At 32.5% G+C, this 17,663-nt stretch overlaps 1 protein-coding gene across 1 annotated transcript in view; it reads left to right on the plus strand.

The window, feature by feature from the left end:
• The window catches only part of LOC129975204 (uncharacterized), a 439,639-nt gene that overhangs the window by 409,928 nt on the left and 12,048 nt on the right, over positions 1 to 17,663 (plus strand). The window contains exons 8-12 of the mRNA XM_056088192.1: positions 1,213 to 1,492; positions 7,507 to 7,574; positions 11,143 to 11,223; positions 13,196 to 13,396; positions 14,873 to 14,958. Of these exons, the coding sequence (XP_055944167.1) occupies positions 1,213 to 1,492; positions 7,507 to 7,574; positions 11,143 to 11,223; positions 13,196 to 13,396; positions 14,873 to 14,958 (716 nt within the window). The remainder of the gene's footprint in view (positions 1 to 1,212; positions 1,493 to 7,506; positions 7,575 to 11,142; positions 11,224 to 13,195; positions 13,397 to 14,872; positions 14,959 to 17,663) is intronic.

The raw sequence follows: 17,663 nt of genomic DNA on the forward strand, positions 1-17,663 counted from the left end.
ATTTTTATGACAAATAAATTGATAGATTAACTAATTTTGTTTTCGTTCGTTGTAAATCAGAAGTCGGCAGACTTGTCTATTCTAATTCATAAGTTAAAGAAAGATGGATTATTAAAAAAAAGATATATATATATTTTAATTCTAATAAATACATTTCAAACTATTTTGATTCTTTATATTGTTCCATCTGTAATACCAGATAACTTTTATAAATCAGCTAATTCTATTACATTACCATATGCAAGAGTATATAAAACGATTAGATGATCACTAACTAGATTTAAGTAACGAGAAAAGGATGATACACATGCTAAGTAGTGTCTTAATTCATCATAAATTCCACCATATAATGACGTTTTAACCAGATTTTAAGTAACGAGAAAGGGATGATATACATGCTAAGTAGTGTCTTAATTCATCATAAATTCCACCATATAATGACGTTTTAACCAGATTTAAGTAACGAGAAAGGGATGATATACATGCTAAGTAGTGTCTTAATTCATCATAAATTCCACCATACAATGACGTTTTAACCAGATTTAAGTAACGAGAAAGGGATGATATACATGCTTAGTAGTGTCTTAATTCATCATAAATTCCACCATATAATGACGTTTTAACCAGATTTTAAGTAACGAGAAAGGGATGATATACATGCTAAGTAGTGTCTTAATTCATCATAAATTCCACCATATAATGACGTTTTAACCAGATTTAAGTAACGAGAAAGGGATGATATACATGCTAAGTAGTGTCTTAATTCATCATAAATTCCACCATACAATGACGTTTTAACCAGATTTTAAGTAACGAGAAAGGGATGATATACATGCTAAGTAGTGTCTTAATTCATCATAAATTCCACCATATAATGACGTTTTAACCAGATTTAAGTAACGAGAAAGGGATGATATACATGCTAAGTAGTGTCTTAATTCATCATAAATTCCACCATACAATGACGTTTTAACCAGATTTAAGTAACGAGAAAGGGATGATATACATGCTTAGTAGTGTCTTAATTCATCATAAATTCCACCATATAATGACGTTTTTCTTTGTTGTCCTTGGTGTGGAGTTCACGCATTCGTCATTCAATTCCCTTTCTCTCGTTTGTTTGTCATTTTAAAGGATTATATATTTTCTTGCAGTCCCATTTTCGAATATTTAAAGTCACTTTATTCATTCATTATTCTGATTTTTCTTCAGCCAACCATCCTCACGCCAAGTGCCACTACCCCGAGTGGTTTACTGTGTATCGCCACTGGAGGGGGCTGGACGGACGCTTGGCCTATGACATCAGCCACAAAAACGGGTCCTTCCGAGTGTCCAACGCCACGACGGGAGATGTGGTCAAAAGGGTGGTCTGCACGCAGGAAGCACCGCCGCATCACCACTACTCTTCCGTGGCCGGTGCTTCTACCGTGCCGCCATCTAGCGGCAGTAGTAAAACTTACGCACAGTTTGTGGTCCACGTTACTTCAGGATGGTAAGACATTGTTTTTATATCATTTACAGATAAATTAGTTTAACTTGTTTTATTATTTGAGTACATTTTGCGGAAAGCAGATATCAGCAAGCTTTTGTGACGGAAGAAGAAAGCTTGTCCCTATATCAATTTAAACGTTATCAGGGTGCCTTAAGTATATATTTTTGAAACAAGCACATTTAATAATTAAAATAATATTAATATTAATTTTGTCTTTATAAAATTTTTAAAAATATTATGAGAAAATTCTCGTACATCTGGCCAGTACCAGTTTTTTAGTTCAGAAACGAACAGTGCTACAAAAACTACACTTAAAATCCAGTTCTTTAACATTTTTATCTCTAATTTGCTTTAAATTTTTAATTATAATTTAAAATATTATCGGCATATGTTTTTTCGAAGATTAATTTCTTATAAAAGGAAATGAATATATTAAAGCTGAAGAATTTAAGTCTTAGCTATGTGAATGCGATATAGGAGCCAAATATCATCTAACGAAAAAATTCGGTTTGCTTTCAGAACAGTCCAGTTATCATTAAATTCTATAGGAGAGCCTTTTTGCATTCAACTATTGCTGGGCAAGGTCGATTCAGCCTTTCATCCCTTCAGTGGGTGGATAAACTGAGGACCAAGCATGCTTGGAAACTAAATACTGGGGGTTGCATTAGGCTGACCATCTAATAGGAATGTGGTGAATTGCATATAAGCCAGTAACAGCGCTTCTACCCGAACAGCTGTTTTGGTAAAATCGGATTGTTACTGGACTGCTAACCTAAAGGTCCAAGGTTCTATCCTAGCGCGTCCCTCATCTCTAAATTGGTGACCTCGGACGCTGAACCTCCAACCTTCATACAGCTGTTGTGGCGCCATGTACCCGCAGCTACAGTCGCCAGACTCACTTGGCGCAGCAAAGTCATCAGACTCATGTGACGCAGCAACCCAAAGTCGCCAGACGCACTTGGCGCATCAGCACCCACACACGCTCGCCATAACGCTTGGCGCTATTCAAAACTGGGTACAGGCCCATTAAGACAACAGCTACTAATAATAATAACTCAATACATCACCACTCAACATCCGTATCGCTCGTCTCCCCTTCGACTCACTGGAGGGAGAGTACTGTCGTGAATTGCATATAAGCCAGTAATAGCGCTTCTACCCGAACAGCTGTTTTGGTAAAATCGGATTGTTACTGGACTGCTAACCTAAAGGTCCCAGGTTCTATCCTCACACGTCCCTTACTTCTTCAGGGACATCTCGGTCAAAAAGGCAGATATGGGCACTGTAGGCCTTGGCCCACATAAGCTGTCGTGCCACTGAGTTTAGTTAAGTATTGTCATATTTATTGCATGGTACTTTCTGTTTAGGTTGATCTTCGTGCAACCCCAGCTTGCGTATCTCTTACTAATAGATTCATTTTCTTTATTCTTTGATTTTTTTTAATTATTATTTTGCATTTTAATTGTTCACTTAAATTTTAATATGGAAAAACAGTCAAACAAGTTTGAAAATGGAAAATCAAGCTTTTAAAATAATTCCACCTCTGAGTCGTCACTGCAACTGGTTCGAGTATCTCCAATCGATAAATGACAAAAATGAAACAAGTAATTTCTGTATTTGTATATTTTGATCTGTATCTTCACGTTGGTATAGTTTCGGTTTCTGTAACGTCATATAAATTTACTTTATCATTAATTACATCTGTAAGAGGTATATAAAATATATTGTTACAAGTAGTTTCTATAACGTAAGTTTACGAAAATACGCCACATATTTATAAATTATGTAACTCAGTAACCAATGTGATTAAGAAATAGCCCCTCTAATATGGTGACAAAATTCAATCAAACTAATCATAAGTAATATCGGAAAATATTAAAAGAGTATATTGTCTCTCGGAATATTCAACCGTAGAATATTTGAAAATTACCACTTCAAGAAGTGAGTCAAGAATCTGTTACCAAATTCTATCTTTATAAACATGTAACAAATTAAGTTAAACAAAGGTTTAAGAAGACGGTTTTAATAACTTTTGTTTTAAACAATATGGTAGAGGATTTACAAATTTGTTGATTTCGAGGCAAGCAAAAGATGTAAACTATAAATATGATATTTGCTCAATAGCAGTTTCAGTAGCTTAAAATCTGCATTTTATTTAAGCTGATAATATTTTAAAAATTATAATTTTGGCAATGCATTCATCGTGAAATAATAGTTGTACGTCTTTAATCGTTCCATATTTAAAGGAAAGATGCACTGTGTATTTCGTATCAGCCGCCTTGGAGAATTTACTATTTCGCTGAGAATATTGGGTGTGTTTAATTTAAATCAAATCCCTTATTCGTAACTAGATGTTCATTATTCCCACAACGACATATTTTTTTGCACTACATTGTGATAGACATCAAAACTATCTTATTTTAATAATTCCATTCTGTTTATTGTGTTAATGAATTATCTTGGTGGAATCTAGTTCCACAACATCATTTTGCTGCTAAAAGTGTAAATATTTGGGCATTTTATCTCCTAATTACACGTGATCTTTCGCGGTGCTGTAATTTCTTATTCTTCATATAAATTGTGCAAATAATAAATAAAAGCTTTCTATAAGTTTCACTAATCGAAGATCATGCGATAAGATAATTGTTGAAACATTGAAAACCCTTTGAACTTCATTACAGCAGGGAAAAATATGTTGTCAAAAATTATACAAAAAAAATTTTTTTTTAATAGACAAAATTCAGAAAAAATTATTTGACAAATAAATTAGTATCACTAGAGTGACAGTTTTTTTAAATTTTAAAATGATATAAAAATTAATTTTTTGGAATATTATTTTCGGAAGTTGCCACGGAAAAAGACCAAATACTTGGTTAATTTTTAATTAATAAAAGTTTTAATTAAAATTTCAAAAAACAAATATTTCAGGTACACATTTTCAGCCTACAAAGTATTCTTATTCCATATTTGTAGCTCTAAATCGAATCATTCGGCTTGTAGAATGCCAACATGCATTTTCTAGCATTATTAGTAGAGATGTGCTTGTAATCGGCATTATTCAGAAGACGAGACAAATTGGACATATAAAAATGCACAGATGTTTCATAAGAAAAAAAAAAAAAAGACACAGACAGAATGGAAACATTGGCGAAATCGAATATCATTTAGACTATTGTTTCGCCATGCACAGAAAACTCATCAAAGTCTTCTTAAGATCGAATACTGGACGTGCAATCAGAAGTTTCTGGAAAGGAGCCCCCCAAGCTTATCTGATGGCATAATTAATCAAAACTACGATATTTGTTGATGAAATATTTACAACACTCGGAATTCGCCATCACGAATTCTCGTTGCTTCGCATTACATTTCCCCGTTTTCGTATCGGAAAAGATTCTATTTGCTGTTTCTAAAAGGATGATATAAGAGTTAGTGTTGTTTACTGAAAAAGGTTTCGTAACGATTCAGATTTCGAGACGGTTATTTGTAATTTTGGTAAATGGGAGGGAATATCAAATTGTAAAGAAATAGTAATCATAAATGGTAATTTAGACACTGCGCAAGTTTCGAAATTTAGCTGTGTTAAAATTGGAAGATATTTCTATCTAAAATTCTGTAGTTGTATCTTGATGTAGTTGAAATTGTCATTATAAATCGCAATTGTATATATCAATCCTCTTAAATTTGTTAAATAGTGAACGCGTCATTTTGTATGATTATTATCAATTTCAGTTGATGTTATCAGTTTTCAGAGTTCTTTAACTTGTTAACTTACAGTTTTATATTAAGCATAGATTTCAGTAAATTTATTTTAAATTTACCGAAATCTAAAGTTAATTTTCCGAAAGTTAAAGATAATTATTGAGTAAAATTAAATTTCTCACTTATTTGGGGAAAAAAATGTGAACAATTTAGTAGAGAAATCATTTTAAAATCTTTTTATAAATATATATTGAAATATTTTTAAAATATGGTGAAACATCAAAAATGAAGATTGCTTTCAAATTCCACTCAAACGTTCAGTTGTCAGATGAAACCAGCATACTTTTTTGTTTTTTTTATGATAGCAAGCAACGTTTTAAATAATTTGGCAGAAACCAAATGATTTAAAATTACGTTTTAATGCTGCAAAAAATTGTACTTTTATCTTGTTAGCTTGTTCATATATTTAAGACTACACATTTATTACGTAACATCTTGTTGGTATACGTTACAAAAAGTCCAACAATGGTTAGGGATGCCTACGCTTTATTCCAGAAGAAAACACGAAACACACCTGAAACATACTCAGAGATAAAAACAGTGCTTTCAAAAATCATCAGCACATAACGCAAAGAACAAATCGTTTGTAAACAAGTCCAATAGTATGATTTCGCTCAGAATGCAGCTAAAAAACTCGCCCCGCAATCAACGATCCAAAAAAAGAATTTTCTGCCTTAATTTACTTTAAATTCTCGCGTTTATATAGGATACAGACTGTCTAATATGCCAGAAAAATCCTCGGAACTCGATTTCTAATAAAGATATTACCATAATTCTTGTATTTTCCAAAACCATTTGTGTTCTCAAAGTTAGGGATAATCGATATAACATCAAATCAGCATCCATTAAAAATGTCTGTAAAACTCTCTTCCTTATTATAAAGCTAACTACGCAGAGAAACAGAACTACAGATTCTTAACACATTGGCTGTTTGCAAATTGTTCCTGCGCTCATTAATTTATGTGATAAATTGCATCATCAATCGCGGTATTGTATAATGGTTTAAATTGTAACCTACGGTGATCATTATGGTTAGTTAATGATCTAAACAATACATTTTGATTTCTCGATTAAAATATTTTTTCAGCTTTTATGTGCAAGCAACATTTTTTCCTTCATTCATTTTATAACTATTAATTCTTAAAACTATTCATAATAAAACAATAATTTATAAACTCTTGTATAAATTAAAGGGACAAAAATACACTGGCATCATAAAATAAATTCAAATAAATACCGCAAACATTGGGAGAAATCAAAATATCATTTATGTCTTCGATTCGACACATGTACAGAAATCTCATCTAAATCTTCTTAATATCTTACAAATCTGGGAAACAGAATTTCGTAGCTCATTTGATCAACTTATCAAGCTCATTTGATTGCATAATTTATCATCATTCTAATGTTAGCTGATGAAATATTTAGAACAGCAAGAGTTTGGGATCGCGCTTTCTTATAGAATTGTATTATATGAGAAAATGGACCGATTTCTAGTTTAAAATAATAAAAGCTTCAGATTCCATAAGGACTGTAAAATAGTTAATGCACATGACAAGTGAAAAATAATTGAATTTCTAATATGATTTCGACGTTTTACAGACTTTTCTTTGACGTATGTTAAGAGGTATTGTTGAGATATAACGATCAAAATGTAGAACTGAGGTGTGGAATTCTGTAATACAGGATTATCGAAGAAGAAATGCTGAGTTAAAACACTTCTGTTACAAAAAAATAATAATTTAAATGTGCGTAACGTGCTCAAGAATTTAGTATTAAAATAATGAGATAAGTATAAAGTTTTATATCTATTTCTATGTTTTTTGAAGTTACAACTTGTGTTATATCAAAATGTACTGAAATCTTTATATATTTTTTAAAAAAAGTTCTTAGAAGCTTACTTAGTTATAATTTTTAGTGCAAAACTTGCGAACTTGTACAATAAAGATGGAAATTTGTTCTTATTTTTTAATAATACGAATTTGTATTCCAGATATTTATTTTCAATGATCTTGTATCATCAGCGAGGCAAAAAGCAACAAAATTACAACACTAAAAAGTAATAATGACAACCGTCGCTGAAAAAGCTGAGTTTTATGCTTTTATATCAATTTCATAACAACATTTTGAAAATTTGGTTGCAAAACACACAAGCAGAATAATTTTTGATCTTACAATCTTTGTTTTATTGTCTTCTGATCTTATGTGTGTTCTTCATATTTTGCTTATTAAAAATTTAACTTTTTTTTCCTTAGTAATAGTGGATATGCCTGCTTAAGGATTCACAAGAGAGCCCCGCATGTGGTGGAACTACAAACGACTAGTAAGTATTCTTTTTTTAATTGCTAACTTTAACATCTGTTTATTAATTCGAGAAATCTAGTTAACTTTTTGTTGTTCTCGGAGTACATATCAAGATATTAACTTTTTAAAGAAAACATTAACATATATATAATATTTATAATATGTATGTAATATTCAAATATAATTATAATATAATATTTATAGTATTTTCCTATCATTTTCTTCGAAGCAATTTCAGCTTACGTAATACTGCATCAATTCTTACTTGAATCATTAAAAAAAAAATTAACGGGGATTCGATCCTCTTGTCCAAAACATGATAGCGTTTCAGACTTTAATCATTTTTCTTGATTCTGTATTTCTTATTTTCTAATTGCTAGCTGCCTTTTGCGACCAACTGGATCGCTGAGATTAATAATTGTTAAAATTTTCAATTAAATACATTATGTAACATGGTCTCTTAATAACTTCTTCAGCAAAATATTTTTAAGCTTCAAATTTTGATAGTCATATAACTCATTCCATTATAGAAGACTTACGCTGTTCTGTTCATTGCATTCCGTACCTTCTGATTTTTTTTTTTTTTTTTTGTCTGCTTTCGTAATGTTTGAACTTTAAATTAAAACAGAAGTGATTAAACTGCAATTAATATAAAAACATTTTTTGCTGAATCAAATCTTTTTTTTTTAATATGAGTGCAAAAAAACAGAATCGTTCTGCATTGAACTCTTATGTACACTACAAAATAATTTTTTTATATATAAGTTATGTAGTATTTCAAAACATTATTAAAAAAATTATGAGTTATCATAAAATTCAATTTTTAGTCTTACTTTCAAAAGGATTTAGATCAAATTCAAATTTAGAACATCCTATGTATATATAAACAAATTTTACCTTAAATACTACAGAGTTTTGGAATAATTTATATAGATATTTTAGAAGATCATAGAAACTTTTTTCATGTACTTATCTTTCTAGAAAATATCGTGTTTCATGTTTATTTCATTTTTAACAGACATGTGCTGAAAATTATACTTTTCTAGGTTTTGCTTGCAACAAGAGAAGTTTTATGTTTTTGCCAAAATGTTGGCAACTCGTTAATAAAAACTAATTTTTCCCATGCGCGCTTAACGTGCTTGTACAAGATAAATTTTACTTTTATTTTGTGTGAAATAAATTGTTGGAAAGTATATTTAAAATATTTTTTTGAAAATTGATTAAAAATAGCAAGTTACATAATATGTTTTTTTTAATTAATATCATTGAAAAGATAAGTTGTTGATTTTTAGGATAATGTAAAAATCGTAATCGTTCCTGTTAATAGTTTCGGATGTTAATAATTATAGGTCTGTGCTATTAATATTTATTGCAAAAAATGTCGGAAATTGCTTAATTTTTATTTAATTAAAATTTCAAACAAAAATCTCCCCTAGTTGCACATTTTCTACCTTCCATGTATACATTTATTGAGCTTGGTAGCTGTAGTCAAGTGTCTAGCCTGTAGAACGCCAGCACACCCATACATGCGCATGCGTCATTATTAAGATAAAGATATAGCAGCTATGATAGTCCCTTCAAAAATAGATTTAATATCAACTCAATACGCAGCGCAATAATCATTGTTGTAATAGCTGCTACAAATACTTTTTAAAAGTATAAGGATACTAGTTTCATTAAAATAAAATTAATATCGTTGTAAACCTTATTATATTTAGTTTGAACGTAGTATACAAATGATTTTGTGTAATAGTGTGCTTTGAAATAATTGAGAAAAATATTGAAATGTTGATTCATTTTTAACTAAATCATAATTTTAATTGTAAAAAGTTTTTTTTTACTAAGCATTTATTATTCAAGAAGTAATTAGGTAACATTTTTGATTTAAAGGACTGCTCTTTGCGCATTTTGTATGATTTTTTTCATCAAGTATGTCGCAAATCAGAGATTTAACATTGTCATCAATTTAAAATGTTAATATTATCATCTTAAACTATACATATTTCTTTCAGATACTGCCCACTTTGTCTTATTTTAGTTCAATCTATGAAAAGTATTAGAAGTATAAAAATAAAAGCTAATATATTTGAGATAATCTGTGGCTCATATTTATAAAAATGGTCGTAATTCCTTGAACAGTTTAAGGAATTGCCTATTTAGAAAAGTAAAAATACGGATTTAATTAGGTTTGCGTTATCTCTTTCTTATTGGTAAGTTATTCAGTCCCTAAATAAATAACATACTAATTAGTAGATTAATTAAATGGAACAAGAATAGGAATAATTGAATAGGAAAAATGAATAAAAAAAAGAAGGTTATAAGTTCATCCTCTGTTTGTCTGTTTGATCAGTTTAATTCAAAAACTGTCAGATCTAGTGTGCTTTAGCAATGAAACAGTCGCCGCTGCCAAGCTGATGGCCGGGGGTTTCCCACAATTTATCATCTATCATCTCATACGCTGGTACTAAATACTATTTCTTAGTGCTCGTAGTAAGGATTACAGAAAGGGATTGGTCACCTCTGTAGTAATATGTTTATTAATCCACTACTAGCATTTCATGATGAAATTCACGCATGCTTTCTACACCAATAACCGAATTCTGGAACATTCCACAAGAACGGTGAGGATGTAAACTGACCCTTTGAATCGCCTATGGTTCATACCTACTATCTAAATGTACCGAGCTATCTGTCTGTTTAGATTACCAGTTCTCTACTATAGTTAAGAGCACCAAAGATGGGACCGTGTAATTAAATAGGTGGTTCGATTATTAGATATGAGCGGACATGAGATATAGACGTTAGGTATGAGACGAAACCGTGAATTTAATATAGTACTTTGATATAGTTTTAAATGCTAAATAAATAAAAAGGTCGAGAGGCCTTTACCCTTGTTATGGCAGTGAGATCACAGAATTCAATTGTATAGCTCATTTTTCTTCCACCAAACTTCTCAGAGATATTTTTTTTTCTTTTCCTTTCTCTCTCTGGTTTATCTAATATGAGTTTATATACAGGGTGATCCTGAATTCATCGACCAAACTTTAAAGATAAGTAAAATACATACAAAGAAGCGTATTTTATGTATAGCAATATGAGTTCGGAAATGAAAAGTGTAGGTGGAACAAGTAAGTACAAACAAGGCGGCAAAATGCAGTATCTACGTGATTCCATTTGACTCTGATGAGGACCTCATTGAAAAATCTTCAACTGCTGCTGCAACTGTTGGTGAAATACTAGACATCCTCGAAAGAGAACGCCAGTCGCTTACTAAATGCTATCAAGCCTGTATCGTTGTTCTTGGTGGTGCATTTGTGTACTTGTTGTAATGTTACGTAAATAAAGAGCTTTCATTTCATTTCTTCAACATTTTTGCTTTTTCCACCAAAACTTTTCAATTCCGACCCCGCATTGCTATACAAAAAAGGCTTCTTTACATGTATTTTACCTTTCCTTAAGGTTTGGCGTATGAGTTCAGGGACATCCTGTATAGTGATTAAAACAATTACTGTCTTAATTTTTACCTTTTCATTCGTGTGATATTCTTGATAATTTTTTTTCTAAATGATACTTATTTTTTATTGCAGATCGTTTATCACCCCTTGCTTCGGATGCGTGCCTTGGAGTCAATTTCGAACTCAATCCATCAGAAATCGTCACTCTCACGAGTATGTATCCAGTTTGTCAAGTAAAAAACTAGAGCTTGACTTATTTCAATCACCATTGAACCATAAAAAGACAAATAGAAAAAAAATGAATTTTGTATCGGGTGTTATGCGTGAACGTGGTTACTTCTCAACATAATCGCCTTCAAATTCGAACATTTGTTTTATCTAAGGAGTAGGTTCCGATTCCTTCTTCTAAAGACGTTGCTACTAGTAATACGAGGCCGCGGTGACCTGCTGGAAAGGTCTCTACTTTAGAATATGAGGGTTCCAGGTTCGAGGTCCGATTCCAACGAAGAGTCTTCGAATAACCGGGTCTGGTGCATGTTAAATCCATCGGGGCTAAATGTTCTCCCTCTGGTGTGGTGCGGAAGTTTAGAGAGGATTGTTCTAGCTCAGGTGTCGTTCTCATTATCTGACCTTGGTCCAGAATTACGAGGTCCGTCCCAAAATAGCCTTAGTGCTGCTTAAAACGGGTCGTTAATATAATTAAGCTAAACTAGTTATGCGATATGAGATTTTGAATGTTTAGACATTCTTCTCCATATTCTTTCGTTAAAAGAAAATTTAAACAATGCATATTTATTGAGAGTTTCAAGGATCAGTGCGTCCCATTAGTCACATCACTACCAGCAATGTTCGTCAAAGAGGGGATTGGAATCTTGTCCACTCATGTGGCAAATGCTTACAAAATTATTTACAAACATAGATATTTTTCGACATAATCGTCGTGGATATTCTGACATTTGTCATATCAGTGGACCAGGTTTCCGGTTTTTCGAAGAGCGTTGCCATCAGTGATGCAAGACGAATTTTACCGCTCCTTTCAAGCTCCTCATTAGCATGGAAGTTTTGGCGTCCGAAACAATTCTAAATTCACTGTCGCTTGCCTTGGCACCAGTAAATTTTAAGGATTAAATCTATAACTATTTACATGTATATATACATTTAAATTCCAATTTAAATTTAAACTCATTTCTCAGAGTTCCCATCAGAATTCCTACCAACAAACACTCTTACCGATATCAGCTTCACACTGACGCGCAACTGTTCCTCTCTCTTCACTTCATCTTCTTTTTACCAAGTGGCCGGGGCAACTATGTGAAAGGCATGACAAAGACAAAAACTAATCGACTCTAACCCACCTTTTTGATAAAGGAAGAAAGCGCAAATTTGTCGCTGCTAAAGATTTTGTTAAACGAGTTGATCAAGTGGTACAGAATAAAAGGAGAGTGCTGGAATCCTAGGCAGAGTTGCTCACCCAGTATGCTTATATTGCGATTTTGGAAGGTAAATGTTTACTAATTTCTGCATCATATTCTTTTTAAAAAGATAGTTCAAAGAACTTCCAAATTAATAAGGAACTTTAACGAAATGTTAGCACCCATCTCACACCATTGATAGTAAACAATCTTCGAACAGAAGATAGGAAATCTTGTCCGTCGATATGACAAATGCCGAAATCTCCACAACGATTAAGTTGAAAAGTAATCATGTTCCTACATAAGTTTTGGCAATAAATTCATTTTGCTGTCCACTCTTATCTTTTTTATGGTGTATCGGAGATTGAAGCCGGCGTCCTGGCATAGGGGTAGCGTCTTCCCTGTGACCTCGGCGTCCTGGGTTCGAGTACCGGTTCGGGCATGGTTGTTCTCTTCCTTGTGTTCTCTCTGTGAGGTGCGTGAAAGAGGCCCCCTTATAAAAAGGGGTTGTGCAAGCGAGTGTGTGTGTGCTATCTTCATTTGAGCTAGAAGTCAGACTTCTGCCCTCGGGTGCTAAGGGGTCTTTACCCTCAGAAGCTACTGCGCAAAAATTTGGCTTAAATAATCACACGACAAAAAAAAAAAAAAAAAAAAATCGGAGATTGAAAAAATAAATGGTCTTTGCATCTTGTCTCTAAACATATCGCTCTCTTTTGGAGTTTGTAATAGTATACCACCTCGGACGTCTGATCTTAATGTTTTGCTTTCCACAGCTCAATCCTATGGCTCTCTGGAATGTCCAATAGCTGGCATCTACTCGTTGGAGGGCAATTCCAGACACCTGTCCAGACTGATCTCTCTGAACACGGAAGAATTCTGGACTTGTGCGGGAACCACTACCCTCACCTCGGGGTGTTCGGCTGTCGACAAGATGGAGTTATTACAGGACTGTGCCACAGAACGGAAAGCCAAATGTAAGTTCTAAGCTAATGTTATGATAGCCTGCATGATTAGATAAAAGACAAGAAATCATGCTGTATTCATTCTTGTTTATGTTTATATGCAATTTATTACTATATCAAATTAGTCAAAAACATGAGCTTCTTTTTTAAATTTTTACTTTCATCTATTCTGAGGCGTAATGATCGGTTGGGGAGAGGTGGAAAAATATTGGTAAACCAGAAGCCAATCATAGAGCGTCCCGTAGAGGTAAAATGTTATTTCGTATATGTAGCACTTTCATCTATTTCAAAAAAAGACGAAAGGACGAAAAAATAATATCGTTCCTGGGGTGCAGTTTGCACTTGCAAAGCCACTTATGTTGTCTAAGCGCTGAAAAAATATGCCTCTGACGTCATTTACCACCGCTACTCACTGTATACATTAAAATTTTGATTAACTATATTTATTCAATGAATAGAAAAAAAATTTCAAGAAAGAAAAGACATGCCCATTTTTGTATTTCTTAAATTAAGTTGTTCTTAAATTTTTAAAAAGATAATTCCCACTTTAAAATAATAAACTGTACTGTTTCATTTTGGTACGTTTTCTACATCATTATTATTACATTTCTTCGTGGTTAAATAACTGTATATGATTAAACTTGTACTATTTATACACTGCATTAGACTAATTGCAAGTGAATGATTGCAAATGTAAAAGATAATGCGACTTCTTATCACAGTTAATAAAATTTCTAATTAATCAAATAGCAAATACTTTCTAATTAATTAAACTTAAGTCATGATTACTTAATGTTCCACTCCCACTGGAGAGCACCTCAAAAATCTAGATGAGAAGCTTCCGATATGGTGGTTGGTTTTTGCCGCTTTGGTGGATACAGAAAGGGGTGGGAGTTGGCTACCTCCCATCGAAAACGGGGCGTACTTTTTAAGGGTAGGATTGTACCGTGGCTGCTGATGACCCTTAGGACTCAACCGCAATTCCTGCCAGCATTGCTGTCGCGTTGGTTCGGTCATTCAGTAGGCCGCGGTGGCCTGATGGTAAGGTCCCGGCTTGTAAGCCGTAGGGTTTCAGGTTCGAGACCCGATTCCACCGAAGAACCGTTTTGTAAGGGGCTCTGTTGCACGTTAAATCCCTCAGTGCCAAACATCCTCCCGCTGGTATGGTGTGGTGTGGAGAGGGGGGTGCCAGCTCAGGTGTCGTCCTCGTCATCTGACCGCGGTTCAAAATGACGAGGTCCGTTCCAAAAATAGCCCTAGTGTTGCTTTACAACGGGACATTAATATAACTTAACTAACTAACTTGGACATTCAATTTTATCCCTGTGCCTACGGGTGAGACGAATTAGTCGGTTTGTGATTACTTAATGTTCCAGTATAACTAGTTATACATATGAGGATAGAAGTATAATGTGCTGAAAATTTCTTTCTTTTGACTTAAGTTCTTTTTGTTATCACTTATTTTAACAAATATTCATAATTTTCCAGCTTTTCAATGCCGTGGCAGTTGGGAGGAAAATGGAATAAGTTATGTCATAGCAACTGCTGTTGGAACGAGGAAGCATCTTTGCTTGGTAATTATTTTAGTTATTATTATTTGATAATAATGTCCTGTTTTCCATGGAGAAAGTTATTTATTTGCTAATTGAAAATGTGTCTTATGAAGTTGAGGGTTATCTTTGCATTGAAAGATCCTAAATAAAAGGACACACAACATAAATATTTAATCTATCAGTTCAGAACGACCTCATGAGGTGCGAGGCCCATTTGGAAACAATATCCTCATTTCCAGGAAACTTGCATCATAGGTTCCTCCCATCGTTTCATATTTTTCAAATTTGGAGTGATTTTTTTTTTTAATCTAAAGAATAAAAATCTTGTCTGGGAAAAATAACACGGACTGAAATTGACTTTGATGTATTAATTTTTTTATTTCTAGACTTTTGTATATTATTTTATTTTTATTGTAATCTATACAAGAATTGTCTTTTTTCATTAATAGTCTGAAAAAAAATTGAATAAAAATTATTTAAAAAGTTAATTTATCCAGGATCTAAAACCGGGATGTAAAAAAGCAAAGAAGATTACTGTCTGCATTATTTTTTTCCCCAGATTTGTTTGGAACCATTTTTTAAAAGTATTTTAAGGACATTAAGATTAGGTAGGAACGAGTTCTTAAATTCTTAAGTTTTGACCTTCTTGTAATAGTGGCTAAGCTACGCATTCCGCCAGCATCTCTCTAATTTCACCACTGAACTGAGTCGAGAATATACTGCAGCCTGACAAGGAGCCCTGTTAAAGCAGGGTCTAGTTGGGAGCAATTGGTTCAAGATCAGCCCTGTATTTAATGGATACTTCAATATCAACAATACTCATGAGAAATAAAAAAATATTGCGCAAATGCTCTACAAAAAATGGTATTTAACTTCAATAATTTAACTATGGCAGATAGTGCTTGTCATTGTCTCATCTCCGGAGAGGAAAAGTAATCCTGATTCGGGTCCTGATACATTAGTCAGCATTTACTCTCAATTTCTTCTAAGAGCCTGTATGCATCTGAGGAAGGTAATAACCACATTTCCAGTATCTATCATCCACACAAATTATCATTTCTCAGTCTAAACATATATCATCAGCACACTCCATAAATGTCTTTTACCGAAATAAAAGTGCTTAATGCGGTGATAGTCATATCCATTATAACCATTATCTAGTTATAGTTAAGCTATAGTGGGATAGCTTATTACTTAATATAGTGATAGGCAATATGTGACTAACTAGAGGGGTGAAGGAGATTTTTCCCCCTTAAGTGAGCGTAAAAACGGCAACAGAAGTCGATTATCTAGTCTTCTATATTCTGATGGGAAATTATTTGAAGACAAGGCTGTGAATTCATTGATCACATTTTGCGTGTGTGTGAGAGAGAGAGCAAGAGAGAAAGAATAAAAAGAGAAAATATATTTTTTTTTCCAATTTCATTCTGAATATTTCTACCTCCTATATAACAATAGTATATCATAATATATCATTCGAAAACGAAATTATATTTATAGAAGCCAATTAGTATTTTTGGCGAAATATTCCAAATTGAAATTCTAGCATTACATTGCTTTATTGTTTTAGGAGAACTTTTTTATTCCAAGGGAGGAAGGGGGGGAGTGATGAAAAATGTAACTTCAGTCAAACGAATCAAAGTAGAGCAGAAATATTCTTAAGAGTTTTAAAAAGGAATTGAATAGATGTAAATGTTTAAGCACTGCTCGTTCATTTTATTTTCGGTTTCAAAATTATATTTTGGTACTTGTCGGTTTTAACGGCAAACAAAAGGCTCCAAGAAAAATTTCGCCAAATTATAAAAATATATTCAAGTGCATTATTATTTATTACGAAAAATTTAGAATGTGCGAGTCGTATTCTATATAGTTTGACGATTGAAATCGTCGAAATTGTCGAAATTTTTTCTTGTCACTTCTTAGTCGCCGTTACAATTGACAGTACCTAATTTTTAATTAATTTAATTTTTGTTTCTGTGAAACAACGAAAACAGAATAATATGTATTTGCAAATATCACAAGAACTTTGTAGTGTTGTATATTTAGTTACTTATTTCCTATAAATAAAACCTGTAAAACTGATTAAAAAGTACTTTAAGTATTTTTTGAATTGAAATGGAGGCATGGTAAATATAGTTTACTTTTTAATGCTTCGTTATTATATGTTAGAACACAACTTTTTTGCATTATTTTCGTTTCTTATTAAAAAAAAGGGGAACCATAAAATAAAACATGTTAGAAACATTTTCTCTATTACATGTTTTCTCCACTCGGCTATATTACAGCTTGTTTGCCTTATTAATGAACGGGAAACATCCTATGAATAAACACTTAAATTTAAACGATGCGCAGAATAATTATTTATTTATATAACAAATGTCATAGAGACAAGATAGGTTATGTTTTAATTTTTGTAAACAAAACGCGGGAAATGTTGACATTGTGAGCATGCCATTTAATTGATCATCATGTTATTTTTTCTCTGTAAATATTTATGTGTTTGTGCTACATCCGGGTCTCTGTTTGCACTTGTACACATTATAGTGTTTTCATGCTGTAAGTGTGAAAAAGAAATAAAATTCGCTGGAAAGGTAATTTAGTATTCATTTGTTACAAAAATATGTTTAAGCTATTTCGATTTGTGTTGTTTTTATAGCCATTTTTAAGGTGTTTTTTGTAAACACTGATGGCTATTTTTATGAAACATTCAAACATATAAAATAAAA

The sequence above is a fragment of the Argiope bruennichi genome, chromosome 7 (genome assembly GCF_947563725.1).
Source record: "Argiope bruennichi chromosome 7, qqArgBrue1.1, whole genome shotgun sequence".
Taxonomy (NCBI): domain Eukaryota; kingdom Metazoa; phylum Arthropoda; class Arachnida; order Araneae; family Araneidae; genus Argiope; species Argiope bruennichi.